The sequence below is a fragment of the Dipteris shenzhenensis genome, chromosome 7 (assembly GCF_047967505.1).
Source record: "Dipteris shenzhenensis isolate YYH24624 ecotype China chromosome 7, Dip_SZ_1.0, whole genome shotgun sequence".
Classification (NCBI taxonomy): domain Eukaryota; kingdom Viridiplantae; phylum Streptophyta; class Polypodiopsida; order Gleicheniales; family Dipteridaceae; genus Dipteris; species Dipteris shenzhenensis.
In genome coordinates, this window is record NC_141602.1 from 2666522 (window position 1) to 2688446 (window position 21925).

General features: G+C 44.9%; 1 protein-coding gene across 1 annotated transcript in view; it reads right to left on the reverse strand.

Annotated features, from left to right (window-relative positions):
* THO2 overlaps positions 1-21925 on the reverse strand; it is a 189945-nt gene that overhangs the window by 42426 nt on the left and 125594 nt on the right. The window contains exons 16-17 of the mRNA XM_087377253.1: positions 16576-16656; positions 34-153 (exon numbers count right to left, since the gene is read on the reverse strand). Coding sequence (XP_087233379.1) covers positions 34-153; positions 16576-16656 — 201 coding nt within the window. The remainder of the gene's footprint in view (positions 1-33; positions 154-16575; positions 16657-21925) is intronic.

Genomic DNA, 21925 nt, shown 5'->3' on the forward strand with positions numbered 1-21925 from the left:
ACTAAGCAAAAAAAGGTCAACTAGGATCTTCACCTGGTGAACAATAGTCCGGAGTACAGTCATTGGATTTGCATGAGCAATCTTCGCCACCATACGACCAAGCTGCTTAAGATTCTCTTTCGCCAACCGTTTTAGAATCCTTCTTGTATCCAGCTGTCCACAGACAGATTGAAGAACTAATCAGTTCAGAACTATCACCAACCGTTTAGGAATCCTTCTTATATGCCCCCCCCCCCAAAAAAAAAATTTTTCCCCGTACTGATGTGCTCCCACACAATACTATTAAAATTCACACTTCCCACATTCCTACAAACATGCACGGAGTCCTCCTGTCGTACCCATAGGCCTGCAGTCCTTCTACCTCATGCCATGAAATGCCCTTCTTTCCTCCTGTTTTTACATCATGTACTTCTTTCAGCTTCTATCTCTCATTAATACTTCTCACCTGACAGGGTTCTAAGACTGAGAGCAAAGGAATGCTTTCTTCACCCCTTTTCTTCACCTCTCATGCATCCTGTTGTGTGACAAAGTCTTTATGAGATCCAGGGAATTCAGACCATAAACTCAATTCACTGAGCCCAGAAAGGTTCTAAAATGTTGTAATCCAGGACAAGTATGAATGAAAATCTGACCAATCAGCAAGGAAGAATAGAAAAAAGACAGACAAATCTTTTCAATTAGTGACAATGACACATAATCCTCCATGCTACATGGGTTTCAATCTTTTCACCATATGCATGGACATCTCCCAGCACGACATGTTGGAGCTAATTGATCCAGATGCCAACACAAAGGAAGATAATCCTAGCATCTAGGTGCCCGCAATGACCACTACGGACCCTCTTCAGTCTTTCACCGGAGAAGACCAGGTGGCTCGAAGGGATATGCAATGATCCCTATAGAAGCTGAGTTTTATTGAAAGCTCAGGAGGTGCCAACATGGTCCGATATATAGGGAGCTTCAATAAATCCTCTTTGATGACCTGATTTACCTCGTGATATGTGAGTGGACTAAATGGAGCCTCAAGGCTATACTTGAACGGTGGTAGTCTACCCATGTCTAGTCCCAAGCCTGCAAACCATTTCTGTGTCCAAGCATACCAGCCCCGCTGATCCCTCTTTGCCTCCAATGTGATAGATGAAGTCAAGGCCAGCAAGGGCAATTTGAGTTGTCCACATCACAGGGTACCAAAGTCTCTGACTCTATGGACATAAGTGACCACCTGAGAGATTGCATCAAGCTATAGAGGAGTGACCCCAGACCCTATAATATGATGTAGGACAGACGCCTTAGTCTCTCTATGCGAGATTAGTCTGTCTCTGATAGATCTATTCCCAAGAAGAGGCTACTGTACATCCCCGCTAGGTGGACAACCAAGTGAAAGAGAAGAAACTTGGTCCTAAGATCCTGAAAATCTGAATGAAAGCACTAACACTCGAATCTGGCTAGTGCAACATACCCTCTGCTCAAGGCCTGCATAGCTGGTTGCATCATCAAGATCTAGAATTGAGCAGAACATGGCAATAGGCAGAGAGAGAGATAGAGAGATTAACGTCCTCGGGAGGCCTCACGGGCCTATGGGACAAAGTACACCAAGCAAAAATAACTCATACAAGCCTCAAAAGGCTGAAGAAAAAGCTGTGCTAGGGTCCTTGCTGAGTGCTATATTGAAAGCTGAGACTCGAAAGCCGAAACCCAGCACAATAGTGGCTCTCTGGTGTGCCGCGAGGATATCTCGAAATATACATCTGTCGAGTTCTGTGGTGGCAGACTTGGTCTGCTCGATCTCCAGATCCGATGGCCTATATCAAGAGTGATGCCTCGTAACACTAACTTGTAAATACTCCAAGTCAAAGTTCCAGTTGACCATTTTATTGGCTCAAAATTATGGAGTTCTTATTTATTTAATATGGTCAAAGTATTGACTTCTGTCAAAGTTACTTAACACTGGTTAAGTAAGCCTAACCTTGGTTAGATAGACTTGGCTTATGCCAAGAGGGTTAATTGCAATTAACTACAGAACCACAAAGCTGACTACAGTCAGAGAGTGTTGACTTTGGTCAACCAAAATTGACTTCGATCAGCCAAGTTATTCCGATTTTGATCACAGAGATTTGATTATAATTAAAGGCACCTTGACCTCGGTCAAAGCCCTTTAGTTACAATCAAAGAGGATTGACCTCGGTCAATGAAAAGAATAATTGTTTATGTGCATGTATTTGCTTGGTAGGGACGGCAACAGTGATTAGGACTAGTCTAGAGAGTATTTTGCATGCAAAAGCGCTAGTATTTAATGGGTGCCATGGTGATATGTTTCATTAAATGGCTGCACGTACCAAGAGGGTTAAAATACCCTACATTTAAGAGAGGCTAAGGCTGCTTAGCAAGGGGAGTCTACACCACCATGTGACCGAGGGCCACAAAGGTCCCAAAGTTTTCCCTTTAATGGCATCTAACTAGAATCTAGTTAGGCATTTTTGACAAGTGGCATGTTGCTAAGATTGACAGCCATGAGCTCTTTGTAAAATTTACTCTCACATATGGATAGGTATCTCAGCCTGTGTGCTGACTTTTTGTACTCAGAATTTACTCAGTAATAAAAACCTTCAGGGAGGTCCAGCCCCAGGTTTGTCCTGGGCCCTAGTGCTGAGAGAGAGAGAGAGAGAGAGAGAGAGAGAGAGAGAGTGAGTGAAAAGGTTTTATTGAATTTGAAAAGGTTTCATTAGTATCAGAGCCAGCTTCAATACCTTCTATGGTGGTGATGGTCCAAAGGAGGAAGACTAAAAGAGACGGAATATACAAGGCGTTAATGGAATGGGTGTGGATGAAGCGTGATAGCGTAGTGACAATCGAAGATTGATGGGAATTTGAGATGCTCATAAGACCTGAGCTACGAAGCACGTGGCGTCACGTCCAAGTAATTGACGCTTAGCGCGCATGATGCCGGTTGATTGTTGGGGGTTTCCAGAGGATTCCAAGCCTAGGCTTGCATCTAGCACCAAGTTTGAACACTGCGTCTATGGAAGACTCTGCAAGGGAGCTCTACGCACTTAGGCTGACCAGAATTTAATCGGCCGAAGAGGTGATGCAAGATCCCAAGACCTTGAGGCAGCAATCATGTATGATCGTTTGACCTATGTGCGCAGGTGCTCGGCGATGACGTACATTAGGCAGGCATTGAGCGACAAACGCAAATCATTTGCCAGTCAAATTTCCGTTGATAGCATGGCATTGACATGGCAACTGGTGACCTGACAATGTGGAAGCTGACATGGCATCACAAAGTGCAAAGATGATATGGCAGTGCATGCAGTCACGGAGCTGACGTGGCCAAACACGTGGCATGATGACGTGTCAGTTGGTGTGGCATGGCCAACTAATATGCTAATGTGGCAACGCCTAGAGTGCTGACGTGGCAAATCTACAGTTAACCCATGGTGGGTTAGGTTACCTGACCACAATTGGTCTAGTTACAATAACTAGTCTGCTTGACTAACCAAACCACAACAAACCAATCTGGTTAGTTTAACCATACAGTTAGTCAGCCAATTCCCAAAATGGCAAAGGGAAAGTTTCACCTATTTACTATGGGCCGGGGCAAAGGGCTCGCTAAGGCCCTTGTTGAGTACTAAAATGCTATACTACTACAAAATATCAAGTGCTCAGAAATAGAGTCCCAAGTGCATGAACCGGCTCCACGTATCCAGGCTCCATGGTGGCTCTCTGATGAGATGCAAAGAGCTCACGTACCTGCATCTGTTGAGCTGTCTCCCGTGGTGGTGGAGGGCGTGGTCTCCTTGATCTCTGGATCCGATGGGCTATGTCAAGAGTGACGCCTCGTCTCGGTCCATCTCCCCTAAGAAGAGCTGAAATAGATCGAGCCTCGATCGTGTGGCTCTGGTCGCCTGTCGCATCGCGTACAGTCTCTGTGTCCCTCGTCCAGCGATGCCGTGTCGGCTCTCTCCACCGATCCATACATCTCTCATGTCGGCTAGCTCCTCCTCCTCTACCCCAGAGTGCCCTGGAGCTAAGTCAAATGCATAGAAATACGTGACCTATCTCTATGCTCGGTCTACCTCAGTGCCCTATGGTGCGGTGGTCCCATCCTATTGCTCTCTGATATGTCATAGTAGCTTCTCTCTGTGTCGTCGCATCTCCATCAGGTAGAGCCCAATACAGACTTAGTCTTGGAAGTGGATCAGTCGTGAAAGTGGGCCAAAGCCGTGCCCCTCCTAAAAAAGCCCTCGGATCTCATAGTAGGCTGGACAGACATATAGAAAACGCTCCTCTGTCTCGACCACCCCGATTGTGCACAACCTGAAGTCCGTTGCTCTTTGGGTATGCCTGCAGCTCTCCCTGCCTCGAATCTCAGCTATCTTGAGGGCTTTGAAGGATTTTTTACATTCCTCAGTCCACTCAAAGACTACTAACAGCTTGTACAATGGATGATCTATGTTTGTGTAGAATAGGAAGAGCTTTCGATAGTAACCCATGTGGCTTGTAAACCACTACACTCCCTTGTTGTTTTGTCCCTTGGTTTTCAAAATAGCCCCACAGAGCCCACTCTTTATGTCCGTGGGAGTGGATCTGAGGGACGAGACCCGCATCTGTCTGATGACAATCCTTAGCACGTGTGAGACTTTTCCGTCCTCAAAATACTGAGGTTTGATGATGAGCCAATCCTTCGCACTCTCTGGAAATGGTCATAGTAGAGCTGGGTCTTGGTGGGGAACTCCTGGTTCCCCCACCAAGTGCTAGTCGTATGGAAGACTCTAGTGCCACTCTCGAAAGTCTCTCGCGAGGTAGGTCCCGAAATCTGTGGAGGAATTTCGCTGTCTGAAAGAGGGGCATCAACCTGGAGAGGGGTCATGGCAAACTCTGCATATACTATCTGATAGGGGACCAAGGGCTTACTCCGAATCATCCTAGAGCCCATAATCACCTGTATAGCCACTCAAATCTCCTCCATTCTAATACTGAAAGATCATACCCCCAAAAAGGTGCCACATACATGGCAGTCAGCCTCACCAGAGTGTCGAAAAGCCAACACTTCATCGGTGGATCCTGGAAGTGCGCCTGCAAGCATTGTCGCTCTAGTCGGGCCAAAGCACCATGCCCTCGTGTGAGTCGTGCTCTGGCTGCCTGAGTCATCGTGAAAACTGGCCCTGTGAAAACTGCATCCAAGTATGTGTAGGACTACACAATCTACATTGGCTGACTCTGGTATGTAAAGCTATGTCGATGGAGCACTGTGTAAGAGGTGTTGAAGATCATGACCTTGGTCTTTCCAAGGTTAACCATCAGGTCTCTCTCTCCCTGCAAAACACCTCTAGGGCATCTAGATGTCTCTGTAGTCCCTCTGCCGAAGATGACAAGAGAACTATGTCAGCTAGTGGTGCTCTACAGGAGGACTATGTCAGCTAGTGGTCCTAGGCGGTCTATGAAAGATGCAATCTCATCAATGTAGAGCCCGAAGAGAGTCGGTGAGAGAGGGCATCATTGCTTTACCCCGATCCTACTCTCAACCCAATCTGATAGGCCTCCTTAGGCACGAACTCTCCCTCTGACGGACTCATATAGGCTCACCATTCCCCATATCAGAACCTCTGGAACCTGCATATCCTATAGTCTCTTGATCATGCGGGATCGTGGGACCGTGTCGAAGGCCTTCCGAAAGTCTACAAAACAAGCGTAGACTTTCTGGCGTCTCGATCTCGAATCCTCAATGATAGTCCTCAGGGTGAAGATGTGGTCTAGTGTGGAGTGATGTCTCCGGAAACCTGCCTGCCCTAGAGCAAGCTGCCCATGTGCCTCTGTATGGCTTGCTCATCACCCTCTCCAGTACCGATCCATAGATCTTGGCCAGCATATGGCCAATCATGAGAGTGCGATAGTTCCCAGTATCCATGGGATGACCTGGCTTGTGTATCGGTACAATGGTGGTGGTACTCCAGGAGGGTGGGAAGCCATGACATATGGTGTGGTTGAACAACTGCGCTAGGACGATGGCAAAACCTCCAGTCCATGATCGAAATGCTCAGTTCGTAGCCCCTCATGGTCCTGTGCTCTCCGGTTACGAAGCCCGCTAAGTGCACCCCGCACAAGTGGTGGCAAGTGGTGCCACTTGTTCACTGCACATTCTGTGCAGCGAACAAGTGGCAAGTAGTGGGCAGGGCATAGTGCACATATCAGGTGGTGCCTGCATCAAAACATCATAAAGAGAACATGCATAATTGTGCCAAACACATGGGTCTGTCATGGGGATAGGCGGCTTCCCCTCCGGTAGAAGCCCCCATCCAATGGTGGAATCCCCCCCTCGAAATGAACTGATCACCACGTCCATTTTGTGGGTGCAGAAGGCCCGCCGCTAACGGTGTGTCAGTCGCCGTGATATCCGTTGTGCCTCGAGTGATGTCAAGTGGCCAAGGGCTCGCTCACGTGTGAGCTGGGCTCTCCTCTCTCTACACTCATCATCATACCAAGGGTTCTGTGGCATCTTCCTGGTGAGGCACGTGCACATCGAGTCATGGGGAAAGACCTGATGGCTGCGTCCATGACCACGGTGGCAAGGGTGTTTGAGGCGTGGGCGAGGTCTACATCATCTCCATGTCTCTGTCAGTGCATGTCTCCGAGAAACCGCCCGGATCATACCAGGGTGTGCCATTGCACTTCCACACTGCCATTCTCAGTCCACTTTGTGCCTCATTGGCCCGACACCATCATAATTCACCCTCTTCTCTCTCTTCCTTTTCTTCCTTCTCCCCGTGGTCCTGATCTCCTCTCTCTCGGATGATCACCCTACCATCCCTATATGCAGCCCATTTCCCTGCTTCTCTCGCTGCCATGACGTGTACCATACCTTCCTTTCGATGTTCCTACTGTAGGAGGGTGAGGTCATCGTCCAGGTAGATCGGGGTTCCTTTCGAAGTCATCCTCGTGCTCATGAGGGTCTTCCTATCCATGGCTGTTCGGAGCTTCATCACAAGTGCCCTTGTGGGTGCATCAAGCTTGCCAACTCTCCAAGCTGTCTCACATGTCAGGCTCACACCCATTTTAGTGAACAAGGCTTTTGCATCTGTCATAGGAGTGTCTCCCACTGTGAGACCTCGAACCGAAACATTTAGGGCTTTATTATTTCTCCTTTTATCCTCCTCCAGAAAGAAAGAAAGAAAGTTTATCAAAGTCTTCGGAAGACCCATGGGTCTACTAGACTGTGAAAAACCTGATACAATGAGCTGTGGTAGTGGAGCTACTGAACGAGCATCCACACCAATGCAGAATGCAAAAAAATGCAAAATGGCAGTACTAAGTCCTAAGTACAACATAGTCATATCCCGACTATATATATATCAATCTCAGCATCATCGTCGGCATTATCATAATCATCATCATCATCGTCAACAACATGGCATCAAGATGGATGAGGCTGTGGAAGTGGAGGCATGAGGTCAGCAATAGAACGATGTCGCCCTCTCAAGGGTGCAGTCTTGGTACATCTCCTGGTCTTAGCTCTACGTCTAACCAAGGCCACTATGACCCCCGTCGGTCGGGCTCCGACCCTAAACAAGGAGGCAACCGTGCCTTTCTTGACCACATCTCTCCATTCCAAGATTGCAGAGCTTCATCACAAGCGGCCTTGTGGGTGCATCAGGCTTGCCAACTCTCCAAGCTGTCTCACGTGTCAAGAACACACCCATTTTGGTGAACAAGGCTTTTGCATCTGCCATAGGAGTGTCTCCCACTGTGAGACCTTGAACCAAAACATTATTGTTTCTCCTTTTATCCTCATCCAGAGCATCTGAAATGAACTCTTTCTTGGAGAAATCCATGCCTTTCTTGACCACATCTCTCCCTTCCAAGATTGCAACCTCTCCTTTCTTGATCTTCTATGTGAATTCAGCATATTAACCCTGCATGGTGTCTTGCAAAAATGCCGAGTCTTTTCTGATTTTTTCATTCTCAAAGTTCAGTTCATCTATAATCTTGCATCCTTCTTCTGAAGTTCCCTTTGCCCCCTTGAGCTGCTTCATTTGTTCCCTAATGATATTCAGTTCCTCATGTAGAGATGGCTGAAGCTCCCCTTCATCTCTATGTGTATTTGCCTTCAGTTTTACATTCTCATCTTGGAGACTAATCACCTGAGCTTCCAAGCTCTCAATCTTGGATGTAAGAAGACTGTTTTCCTTGTCCATATCTCGCATCATATCCACCTGCATTTTACCAATTTGTTTTGCCCATTTTGCATGCATTTATTCTTGCCATCCCTTCATGTTGTCATTCATTTGAGCACGTAGGTTTTAAATCTCATCCTTCTTGTATTCTTCCAATTTCTTTTGTAAGCATTCAATTTCAGCATCTTGTAGCTTACATACCTCTTTGATAGTGGATAAACATGCTTTGGCATTCCCATCCTCTACTTTCTACCCTTTGCTCCAAATTATGCTGTAATTTCATGTCTTTTTCCAGTCTGGTTTTCTGATCCGGTGAGCCTTCCATGGCCCCCTTCTCTGAAAATTCAAAATATTTGGTAGCTCTCTTGGTATTTTCTGATTGTCCTTGCAGCCTTCTTGAATGTGCAGGCAGTGTGCAGGTTCCGGGCAAGTGCAGAGCCTGAGGCGAGTGGGGCTGGCCACCTTCAAGTATGCTGGTAACTCTTCTCTGTCCTACTGACGGTGAAGCTTCCCTCTCAGCATTTTCTTGTTATTGATACTGACTTTCTTGATCTTCTCGTTGTTCTTGCAGGTTCGGAGCTGATCAGGGCTGAGACGTTTGTTGGGTGGCCTCGATAACTAGGTGGAGGGAAAAAGCCCCTGTGTAGTAGTCTTGTTGGCTTGTGGGCTAGTCACAGTCTTGTTGGGGGTAGACGCACCCCCCGGGTCCCCATGCTTGAGCTTGAAAGCGCCTATGGGTGGCGGGGTAATAGCAGGCCCCCGTGGCCTATTTATGTGCCAAGGAGGGGCGTGGGAGTAGCGAACTGTGTCCAGGAAGCAGCTGCTGCCATGGCGCCATCTAGGACGTTATAGTAGGAAAGTCCCATGCAGATGAGTGGTGCATATGGACGGGCAACAGGGAGGCACGCGTATGGACAAGTAGCAAGGACAACCAAGAGTCACGGGCGGGAGTAACAATCGTGGGCTAGAGCAGCAGAGAGGGGGGTGGGCGGACGGAGAGGTGATGGACGGAGAGAAGGGGATGGCGACCGGAGGGGTGATTGAAACCGGCCTTCGATAAACAAAAGGGCAGTGATCTTCTTCTACTCAGTCATAAACTTCATAAATGGCCACAATGCAAGCTTCAATCACTTAGCACAACTAAGAAACAAGCTTCAACAACAACAAAAGTGAGGCTAGAATGCCCCTGCTCAATGAAAATAGTACACAGTGCACCCACTGGCCCCAAATGCCTTGGCGCCCCTTACGGCATTTATTTAAGGCTTCTAAATGGAAATGCTTTACAACACGGGTTCAACCCTGCACTGTTCCTCTCTGCAAATCCTCTACTTGTCTTCAAGGCATCTAATCCAAGTGCACCACTAGAATTCCCACTGGCAAGGCATACTCAGGCATTCACTTCTGATCTCACCCAACTTAGAGGCATTCAGGCATCCAAACCACTAGCAAACTGAGCTCAACGCAGCCTCAAGGCTATCACATGCATCCACACTGTCCTTAGGCCTTCCACAGGATCACCCTTGCCTCTGGGTGCTTGCTAGAACCTGTAGGAGTCCTGAAAGAACTGCAAACAACACACATGCACTGCAAAAAGCTGCAAAGCAAGAAAGAAGAAGGAAAAACAGAACTTGAAACCAACTCCCGCTGTCTGTGGCAGAGAGGCGAGCTCCTCTTCCTCGCACCTATCCTCTGTCCAGGCTCCCCGCAAGGTGCACGTGTCTTCCAGCAATCAAGTCAAGAGAGAAATGAAGGAGAGCGGAGGGTGAACAAGAAAGAGCTGTAGAGGAAAGATGGTCCACAAATCTGCCCCGAAATGATTGCCTCGGGATCTGTGCTTGAGTCCTACTAGGAAAGGGTGCCAAAAGCAACAGAAAAAGTTCCTCCTGCAACCTGCACTGGTCCAAAACAACTCCTGAACAGATCCAGAAGCCACCATGCAGCCAGAAACATGTGCACAAAGGTCCAACACAGCAAAAGACAACCCCGGGCACCTGATGGAGGCAGCTGAACACGTTTGTACAAATTTCGTGCAGCCGTACGGACGTCCATACAGTCCGTACAAAAATTTTCAAAAAGTTCAGAAATGACTTTTGGCACTTCATAGAAGTTTGTACTAGCCTTGGAACAGTCAAAACAAACTGAAAACGGCTGAAAACAGGCTTGAAACAGCTCAACTGGAAACGTCCAACACCTCTAGGAGAGTGAGGGGAGAGAGATGGAAGGTGGGGGAAGGGCATGCATACACATGCATGACAAGTGGCACCTCCTCCTTGCCATTTTCCCCTTCATTAAAGTCCTAACTGTTGGAGAAGTGAAAGGAAAGCATGAAGCTGAACACGAAATGAGAATGTTTGCTTGCTTATGGACCTCTACATGAGCCACCAAGCTCCACAATCATCTCCTCAATCATCTCCTCAATCAGCTCCTAGAATCTCTCAATCATCCTATGTGGCATCTACCACCACCTAACAGTGCTTATGGGCACCTAACTGTGCCTCTAGCACACACATAGAACCCAAGGTGTGCCTAGGGCGTACACCTTGAGATATCCCATCAAACCCCCCTCAAGGGAATGCCTCAGGCTATGTCAAGGATACATCTAGTCTCATAGTTTCTCATGCCATCTCATGGTGGTCAAGGATAAATCTATGGCTAGGATCTCATGCTAGCAAGGGTTCCCAAGGGTGTGAAGTAAACAAAGGGATATATAATGTTAGAATATAAAGTCAAGTGTGAGGGTGTCCTACAGTTCTGTAGGTGTGAAGGTGTCCTAGAGTCCTAGAGTTAGGTGAGTTAGGTGTGTGAGGTGGAGGCTAGTGATCTCACCTGTGATGTCAGAAGATGAGGCTTCCCAGCCTATAAAATGGGCATTGTACTTCATGTTATCTATCAATCACATCAAGTTGTTATGTGCCCCATATCCATTTCCATCATGTGATTGCTCCCTGGTTCCTTCATGTGGTATCAAAGCCAACCATGTTTCTTCCTGGCTCTCCCTTGTTGAAGTGCGCTCACTCTCCTCTTTCTGCCTGCTATCTTCCCTGATGCTGCACCATTCTACTTGCCATTTCCTCCTCATTCTTCTCACCACCTTCCTTCTCTTTTTGCATGTCATCCCTTGTACTCTTCTGCCCTGATGAGGCTACAGCTGTCTAGTCTTGGTCACTAATCCAGCTGTGCCTGCCATTGTCCATTGCCGTCTTTCATGGAGATAGCTTCGATCCCATCCAAGAAAGCTTCAAGTTTGATGGGCGACACCTTTGCATGACCATCTCTGGAAAGATTTAAGCATTGATGTTTCTGCTCAAGGCAGAAGCTCAGACGGCATGCTTGATGGTGGGTCATCACTATTGATCATCGCATGAGAGTGGACAGCAGAATAAAGATGGATTGCAATCGCAAAGCACATCTATCTCTGCTCTAGTAATCTGCATCGTCAATCAGAACAAGGCGCTCCTTATCATAGCAGATGCAGCAGCAATTGCTTTGTGGGCAGCGTACTCATTTTTTTGCACAATTTCCAGCACAAGTTCTACAAGTTATCAGCGTACTCCACCTCTAGATATCAGCGTACATTTAAGATACCATGCAGGAGAAAACACTCATACACGAAGTTGCGCATCTCTGTTGAAGGCGCCGCTGGGATTGAAGCTCCCCCTTGAAAGCATAAAATGTCACCCAGTTGAAGTTGATTACCTTCAGCTTCTCTCTTCTTGATTTTGCCCTCTTCTCCTCTTATTGATGACACATTTGATGCACTAGCTCCTCAAAATTTTGGGGCTTTTCTGAATTTCATTCTTCCTAATCAGAATTGAATCCTGTATCATGTAAGCATTTGGGGATTTTGCTAAGATTGACCCAAATTAAGGTCTTCTACTCTAATATTGGTTCCTCTCCACTCAACGTTTTGAGAGTCATAAGCTGATTGCCCTCCGTAGCTGCTCCCATGGATTTCACCGACATATCCTTCGAGGGCATTCTTGCCAAGGACTTCATCAACACCTTGATCGACATGCAGGAATGTGCACACTTCTGTGCGACAGCTGCAGAGGGAACATCTTCTAGCTTGGGAGATCTATGGGAGATCTATTTATTTTCCTACATAAGCTTGATGTGCTTGGGTACTCTACCCTGGGTAGTTCCCCAAAATGCTTGTAATAATGAGTTGTGTGTCATTGAGTCAATAAAGGTTCACAGCCTTGGAGTGTCCTCCTAAAATGTTGTAATCTTTCTTGTTTTTTCGTGTCTGACTCCCCACCATTCTGTTATGGAGTCAGGAGGGGGATGTACTGTGGGAGCCATGTATTGGCTTTTGATAGGATCTCATTTTGCTCTAGTTGTCTAGACCACTGAGTTGGTCATGCATCCATGTTAAGACATGAGCCTCTGAGTTATGTTGGAACGTAAAGCCATGAGAGTGCTGAGTCCAACCTCTGAACCATGCTCAAACTTCAGCCTCTGAGTTGGCATGGCAGCCATGTCTAGTTAAGACATTGCACAGATTAGCAGACTCCGTCATTGTCATGTTCTGTTCTTGGTTCCATTCGAGTAGTCCCTCACCTTTCCTTCATGGGGGGGTGTTAGAATATAAAGTCAAGTGTGAGGGTGTCCTACAGTTGTGTAGGTGTGAAGGTGTCCTAGAGTCCTAGAGTTACGTGAGTTAGGTGTGTGAGGTGGAGGCTAGTGATCTCACCTGTGATGTCAGAAGATGAGGCTTCCCAGCCTATAAAATGGGCATTGTACTTCATGTTATCTATCAATCACATCAAGTTGTTATGTGCCCCATATCCATTTCCATCATGTGATTGCTCCCTGGGTCCTTCATATAAGACCTTCCAATGGTTATCTCCCCTGCATATACATGCACACAATGTCTGCAGGAGGTACCATGGAGCAAAACACATACACATGGCCTACATCATATGGTGACCAGAGGTGTTTACAAAGAACACAATAGTTTATTCCATTCATTTTGGAGGACTATCCAAGCAGAGAACCTTGACTCAACATAAAAGAGAGATCTGGAGCATATATGGAGATGGTTCAAAAATCATAATCCTCATAGGAGGCCTCATCTTGTGGAGGCACATCAACTGAAAGTAAATTGGCAGTTTCTGGTTTTGAAGTTGCTTCCTTTTTTGCCTTACAAAACTTTTCATGGTGATTCTTTTTACCACAATATTTGCAAGGATTGATCTTGAAGCAATCTTTTGAGAGGTGATTAGTCTTCCCACAATGTTTGCAAGGTTGAGACTTGCCCATTTGAGTTTTTATGGCATAGGCTATGTCATTGCCTCTCCGGAGTTCCTTGTGCCTTTCTTCTTCTTGAAGAGCAGTAATAAGACCTTCAAGAGTAGGATTAGGAAGATTTTTCAAAGTGGTAACAACATGATCATAATCTTCAGCATACTTTTGAGCAATATTGCCATTGCATCATCTGTAGTGATTGGAGAGTCGATAGAAGCAAGTTGAGTCATGAGACTCCGCATGTGATTGACATGGGCAGCCAAGGGAGTGCCACTAGCCATCTTCAATTCAAAGAAAGCAATCTTAAGTGACAATTTTGAGATGTGAGAGCTAGCACCAAAAATATTATCAAGCTTCTGCCAAGCTTCAGAAGGAGACTCCAAATCAGAAATGTGATGAATATAGTCATCTCCTAAGCCAAGAGCAATAATGCCATAGGCTTTCTCCTCTCTAGCAGAATCTCGTGCTGGGCGTGTAGGAGCTGAGGATTCTCCAGCATTAGAGGCTCTTGAAGAAGAAGTTGAAGCAGGTTTGACAAGCTCCCAGAGGTTTTCCCTCATCAATGCAAACTTAACTTTCATCTGCCATGTGTGAAAGCCTTTACCATTGAACTTATCCATATTCAAGAAGCTAGCCATGAGAGGGTCTAACCCAAAATGGGCAGTGTCTACTCTCTTACAAGGCTAGAAAGAGTTGAAAAGCTTCAAAGTACAAGCATTTAGTGTAGCAAAGACTTGTAACCAAATTCCATACTAAAAATCATAATGGAAATGATACTTCAGCATGCTTCATAGAGGTGGCTAAATGAAAGTATTCCAAGCAAATCCAAGTATAGCAACCTAGAGGAAAGTTGTAGCCACAATTGTACTGATGCTATTCAACACTTTAAAACATCAGAAATGCTAAAGTGGCATCTAATGTAGCACCAAACTCATAACATTGTCAAAACTGTCCAAAACAGAGGCCTGATCTTGGAGGGCTTGTATCTCACTCTTCAAAGCAAAGAAAAGAGGGCTTTCTAGGTAGAAATAAAGCTGGTATACCAGAGAAGAGCCACTGAAGAAGAGAGGCGAAATGCCGCGTCACGTCGCCATAGCCAGCAGCTTGAATGTCGACTGGTTTTTCGTCTATTTCTCCCTCCCTGATGGACCATTTCACTTCAAATCTGGACAGGGGCTAGCTCATGTTGTTGTGCAAGCGTGGCTCAAAGGAATTTCGGAATGGCTGCTCCAGCAAGTCGTATTGCATGAAATAGCGTCACGAAGAAGGCGTCTCTTGCGCGGTTTTGTAGGCACCATTGTCTAATTCCTCTGACGTGGAAGGTCGCCCATATGAAGGGTCTCTCCAACCAGAAGGACCCTGGGAATGGTTGCTTGTAGGTAGAGAACTCATCCCTCCAAGTGGTTGGGCAGAAAGGGGCAAAATGGAGAGAAAGGTGAAGAAGAAGAAGAAGATGATGACATGGCATAAATGGGCTCAAGGAGGATCATAGTGCTCTGATACCATGTTGGAGAAGTGAAAGGAAAGCATGAAGCTGAACACGAAATGAGAATGCTTGCTTGCTTATGGAATGAAGAAGGGTGAGGTCCATATGTAGGCACCTCTACATGAGCCACCAAGCTCCACAATCATCTCCTCAATCAGCTCCTAGAATCTCTCAATCATCCTATGTGGCATCTACCACCACCTGACAGTGCTTATGGGCACCTAACTGTGCCTCTAGCACACACACATAGAACCCAAGGTGTGCCTGGGGCATACACCTTGAGATATCCCATCACTAGCCCCCATCCCAAGGACAATGTTGGTTGTCCTTCCTCTTTTAAAGCCTTTGCCTTGTCCCTAGGACCTAGTGGTGCACCTAGACTTTGCCCCTAGAGACTTCTAGGAAGTGTGCACTTCCTCTAACCAGTCCCTCACGGCCAAACCATTACAACACTTAACCATGGTTAACCCCGAGTTAAGCGTTGGTTGAGTTACGAAGATACTTTACATCACTTTTCACATCCTCGTGACAGTGATGGACGATAGAGAGAGCAGACGACGGACGGGGGTACAAAGGTGACGGATGGAGAGGGGGGGTGACACACGGAGAGGGACGGAGTAGAGTAGACGACGGACGGAGAGCAAACGACAGACGACGGGTGGGAGAGCGAATGACGGGTGGGAGAGCAGACGACGGACGGAGAGCTGACGAGATAAGAAGACGGATAACGGACAGAGAGCAGACGACGGACGACGGGTGGGAGAGCAAACGACGAACGACAAGAGAGACACAGAGAGAGAGAGAGAGAGAGAGAGAGAGAGAGAGAGAGAGAGAGAGAGAGAGAGAGATTATTAAAAACCTTTGTAAGATGAAGGGCCATGAGACTAAATGAACCTGATACAACGAGCTCAACGGTTGGAGCCTCTAAGCGGGCATCAGCACCCATGGCAGAGACAAAATAGAGCCATAATGATAGCGATGCCGAGACATAGAGAGAAATCTCTGAGCTCATAGAGAAGATCGAGGCTGGCGTCATTGTGGTGGTCATCTAGAAGTTGGCGGAAATGTCAAGCATAAGAGGGGATCGGTGACGTATGAGGCTGGCATAAAGCATGTGATAAAATCGCTAAGACTGATGGTCTCTGAGCAATGGTCCTGCGACAAATGAGTGCACTTGTCACTCTCGTCAACTGTGTCCCCAATCTCGTGAGCATGGAGGAAAGGTCCCCTAGCCTCAACCATTGGTGAGTCTACAATGTCACTTGATCTCGTCCTCGGATCTGCCATCTCCATAAGCCCTGCTGCTCAACTCTGTCTTGTTGGAAAAACTCAGTGATCATACTCTGAATGGAGTCTAGTTGTACACCTTGATCTCGTCCACCTGTCCTTGAGCAAATGCTCCTATGTCGAATGCTTGCATGGATCTAGGTAGGACAACAGACTAGATAAGGGTTGAAAATCGTCCCAAAAGAGACAGCGACGGCCAACTCTGATCTCATCGTATACAAGGAATTTGAAAGCGAATTTCAATCTCCTACTGGTCACATCAAGTACAGATACGGGTATGCCCTCCGCTCGTCCACTCTCAATGTGAAAACGGTGTGATGAAACGTGGAACTTCAATTTCATGGTGGAAAAGGGATATTCTAAAATTAAACATTACACACTTACCTTGGCTGTTTGGCGTGCTGCAACCAACATTGGCATGCGTTCCTCTTCTTTCTCCCACTCCCCATATAGGCGATATCGAACCTGTAGACAATTGTTTCTTTCACATTCAGTTTCAAATGTGAACCTGTAGACAATTGTTTTATTTTACATTCAAGCTCAAATATTGCATAAAGCAATGACAAAATACAATCGGTCATGCATGCACATTCTAAAAATCAATGAGCATCCTTTTAAACTAATCCGTGCATGCATGAGTTGGCTCTCCCCATATGGCCATCTAAATAGCAACACATTGCAAGAGTATCATTCAAGTGGATATACCACCATGTGAGGTATTCCATGCAAGTAGCAACCCATTTTGTATCCATGACTTTAGACATACTTTACCATAAACAATTGTTAGTGAAACTTTATTTGCTACATTACTTCCATTATAAGGTCTTTCGTTTTCTTGGTCAACATAAGGCATGTAGAAGGCATAAGACTAAATCTTGCTAATCATGCAAGCAAAAAATGATATATGAAATGGCTTAAGGACACTATATGGTCTTAATTATGACTTTCATGATTATTACATCAAATACATGACAAGCCTTTTTCTACTCCCTAATTCTAGCAAGAAAAACAATAAAACCATTCACATGTTTAAATTGGTTGCAGAAATATGCTTACTTCCAAACAAATTCAATACATGTCATATTTTTTCCATCTAGTTACCTAGTGTAGCATATATCGTCTTTCCTTTCGAATTTCCAGCATTTACAAAGAACAAAACGGCCTTCATCAACAATCCTCTGGAATTAGTTCCACCTTCCTTGTTTATGACAAGCCAACTAAAGAGGAAACCAAGAGACTAAGCCAACTCATACATGCTCAACACGAGCCCAAGCAATTGAATGGACAATGTGAATAGTAGCAAGGTTTTCGAACATGGTGACAACAAAATATGGGTGAAGAAGCTCAACTTTTACGTATTGAGAAGAAACATATTTTTTTCCCAAAGGGCTTAACTAGATAATAACCAAGGCCTAGACGTTGTAGAGCCATTAGGTAGGACATTTTTTAGGAAGGACACTTATCTCTGTCTTCATCATAACAACCTTCTCGGAGGAAGGACATCTCTGCCTTCTCTCTTCCAAGGCCGTAACTAGGTAATAGCTAAAGCTAAAACTTTGCGGAGCAGTGTGGAAGCTATGCCCAACATACGCCACAGCCGAATCTACTGGCTGACCCACCCATCAATAGCACTTCAGGCTCATCCAGTAGCAAAGAACAATAAATATTGGGAAGGGCTTTGTATCTCTCTTTCTTTCTCTTTTTCCTCATAAAAGAGGCCTTGGCAATAAAACCTCTCCGCGTGAAAATATGGTCCGCCATGGCAAGGTGTGCTCGGAAGCTTGCCTACCCAATAGCTCCTAATCCCTCACACTCTGTAAATTGACCAACCTTGCCTAAACCATGAAATCAACCTTGCCTACACCATGAGCAGTACCTCGGGTGAAGCATACAATGTCACTAAGTGACCTCTAGATATCTAAGCAACCAAACTCAGCTCATGCTGAAAAGCTTCGAGGTAGAGCTGCAATAACTCAGGTGTATCCACCAGATTATCCTCTTCCAGGCACTATGCATGCAATGAAAAATAATTTCTGAACTTCACGAGAAACTCTACCTCTCATCTTCCTTTTCTTATTTGCCAAAATCTGCTCTGGACCTAAGATCTTATCCAACTCCTCAAACTCTGGCTACATCTCAACAAGCATATCCTCTCGCACATCACCCTTGAAAGGCTTAAAGAGACTCACATGAAAAGCATTGTGAATCCTCCAATGATCCGGTAGCTTCAACCTGTAAGCTACATCGCTTAACTTCTCTGAAACTTAAAGAGGGCCATTTGACTCAAGATGAAAAGAACATGAAAAGCTTTATGTAGTTCCCATATTATCAAACGGCCCTCTCCAAAAGAGACTCGTCATAGATGGATCTCTGTCACGATAGACTGAGGCATCCCATGATATTTGCATATCTTCTGCATGAACAACCTTGCCATGTGATCCACTGTAATTTTCTTCCTCACCAGAATGAAGTGTGGCAGCTTGCTGAACCGACATATAATATACCTTTGTAAGACTAGAATAAGTCCAATCATACAAATTTAGAATTTTTTGTTGTTCTAAAGATCAAAAATCTACAAAGAAAATAAAAGAGAAAATGAAAGAGAAGAAAAAAGAGGTAAACAAAAACTTTTATGAAAAGCAAAAGGAAGACATACTTAGCAAGCAAAGCAACACTTATGTCGTCATCAGTGCCCAAGCATAAGCAGCTATACTGGGTTTCTAAAGACCCGCGGAGTCTCTTGGGCAAACCCAGTGCTTGCTAAAATACGTCAAAAAAACAAAAGAGAATGAAAACAAGAAATAAAGAAGAAACGAAGCAGGTGACTTAAGCAAAAATAAACAAGCAAGTCAAGAAACAAAAACTTCCAAAAAACTAGAATCTCTCTCTCTCTCTCTCTCTCTCTCTCTCTCTCTCTCTCTCTCTTATTTAAAACATAAAAAGTTAAAAGGCACTTTACACTTATGTCTCGTTTCTGCAAAGAGGCAAAAATACATTTCTAACTTAGAAAGCACAAGTATACTCAAACAAACTCTCTTTTGAAACTAAAAGAAAAACGGGCTATTCAGCTCCCCGCTTTTTGTTTTCAGCTTAAGTTCAATCATTCTAAACAAACCTAAGGCCGAAACACCATAGATAAAAGACTTCATATCTAAGAATGTGCGAACTTTTTTCATTATTTTCCTTGGATTATACCTCTTGTGTAATAGTAAAGTGATCAAATTACTACAATGAGTGATAAAAGACTCCTTAGTTGTACAAAGGCGGGAAAATCTATGGAATTGGGAAGAAATGACTCCATATTTTGCCAAATCAGAAATGTTTGAGTCAATGTGAGGCATTTTTATAATGTGTAAACCACTATATTCAGGTTGTTCACGTTTATCGTATATATCAACCTCTAATCCTATGGTAGATTGAGAAAGTCTAAGATCTAAGAAAACACAAGAATCCCCTTTTGAAGTGCAGTTCAGTTCACAAGAGTCACGAGGATAGATTCCTTCTCCAAAAGCTCTAGCGTCTTTGTACATAAAGTCTTGAAAGTTAGGAACATCTGGTACAAATAAATCATCTATAAAACGCCTAACTTGACTGAGCTTATGTAAAATGATAGGGCAGGTATTGATAGAAATAAGACGTTGCATAAACTCAAATTCTTAAGTGAAAAGATAAAAGTTTGCTAAAAAGACGGCACAATTAGTGCCCATGGGGATTCCTATAACTTGTTGAAACAAAGAATCACCTATTGTGATGTAAAGATTATCTAAAAGAAAATCTATCCAAGAGCAAACATCTTCTACACTTACTACCTTTGTGTATCTTTTCTTTTTAGAACCGACATATAATAGTCCGGAGATCATCATTCCCCATAGGTATCCTAGGAAGATCAAATAGGAAATCCATGGCAATGCTCTCCCACGGTCTACTTGGGAATGGCAATGGCTGCAACAATCTAGGTGTCTTTTGCTTGTCAAACTTGACCTTTTGGCAGATGATGCATGTTCTCACAAAGGCATCCGCATCCCGTCTCAAAGCTGGCCAATAGAAAAAGTGCTCCACTACTTTCACCGTGGCATCAATGCCTCTATGCCCTGCATACGATGGAGCATGAGTTTCTATCATAACCTTTGACCTTAATTGCTTTATGACACAAGAGCGTCCATGCATCATAATGAAGCCATCTCTAAGAGTATAATGGTCATGCCGCTGATTATTAGACAGCTGGTCATAAATCCTGGAGAAATCCTCATCCTGAACATATTGGTCCTTCATTGCATCCAACTCAGTGTGGTGAGCAATGGTTACTGCGGAAACCTGAGGCTTCCTGGACAATGCATCCATCGGCCACTACGTTCTTTTTACCTTCCACATATACTATCTGGAGGTGAAATATAGATAAGAAATTGGCCCAACACATGTGCTTCTCAGATAATTTTGTCTCAATGAGGGAATATCTCAAACACTAATGATATGTCTGCAATGTGAAATCAGTCCCAAGTAAATAGTGCTTCCATGTAGCAAGGGCGTGAATTACAGCCAGCAATTCCTTTTCATAAATTCCCAGATGTCTCTGTAAAATTCTACTCTCATAGGCCACTACCCATCCTTCCTGCATGATGACCGCTCCAAGGCCATTCCTTCCACATGCATCAACTTGGACATAAAAGCTTTTTGAAGATCTGGTAAGATCAACACTAAGCTTTTCTTTTAGCATCTCAAATGCTGCAATCTGATCATCAACGCATACGAAGGATGCTCCCTTCTTTTGCATAGCATAGAGAGGTGAAGCAATTTCAATGAAATGGCATATGAATCGCTTGTAGTAAGAGCATAATCCCCAAAATCTTCGTACTTCACGCAAATTCTTTAGCTATGGCCAATTGCAAATTGCTTCAATCTTAGTAGGATCTATGTGCACCCCATCCTTAGAGACAATGTGTCCCAAAAAATGAATCTCAAGCACAAAGAATTCACTCTTCTTTGCATTGCCAACGTCATGAAGAAACGAGAAGGAGCAAAGGTACTACGATCATATTATCGAAGAAAGTGCCCACATAAGACCTATGCTCATAGAAGATTTTGTCCATAATCTGATTAAAAGTGGCAGGAGCATTCATAAGCCCAAATGGCATAACCAAGAACTCATAAAACCCAAATCTGGTCTTGGACACATCCTCTGGACGAATGCGTATCTGGTGATACCCACTTTTGAGATCTATGCGACTGAAAATGGCTGACCCCTCCAACCTATCCAAGATATCATCTATTCTTGGAATAGGAAATCTATTTTTTATGGATATCTTGTCCAGTGCACGATAGTCAATGCACATTCTCCAAGAACCATCACTCTTTTGCACTAACACAACTGGTGAACAGTAAGGGGAAGAATTGGGCTGAATCAGCCCCTTCTCTAAAAGACCCTTCACCACGCTCATGATTTCTTCTTGCTGAGCTGCACTCACCCTATAAGGTGCCATGTTTGGTGGACTACTGCCTAGCACTATATTACTTGCATGATCCTCAAGCCTCTCAGGTGGAAGTTCGTGTTGCAATGAGTCCGAAAAACACTCTCCAAACTGATTAAGAAAATCCGTCCGCTCATTATCTAGCTTAGAGATTACAAATTGTGGATCGTCAGACTTACTATCCTTTGCAAAAACTAAATACGCAGAAACATAATGTTTCATTACTGAGCACATAGCTGAAGCAGATACAACACGGACTGACTCTCCCT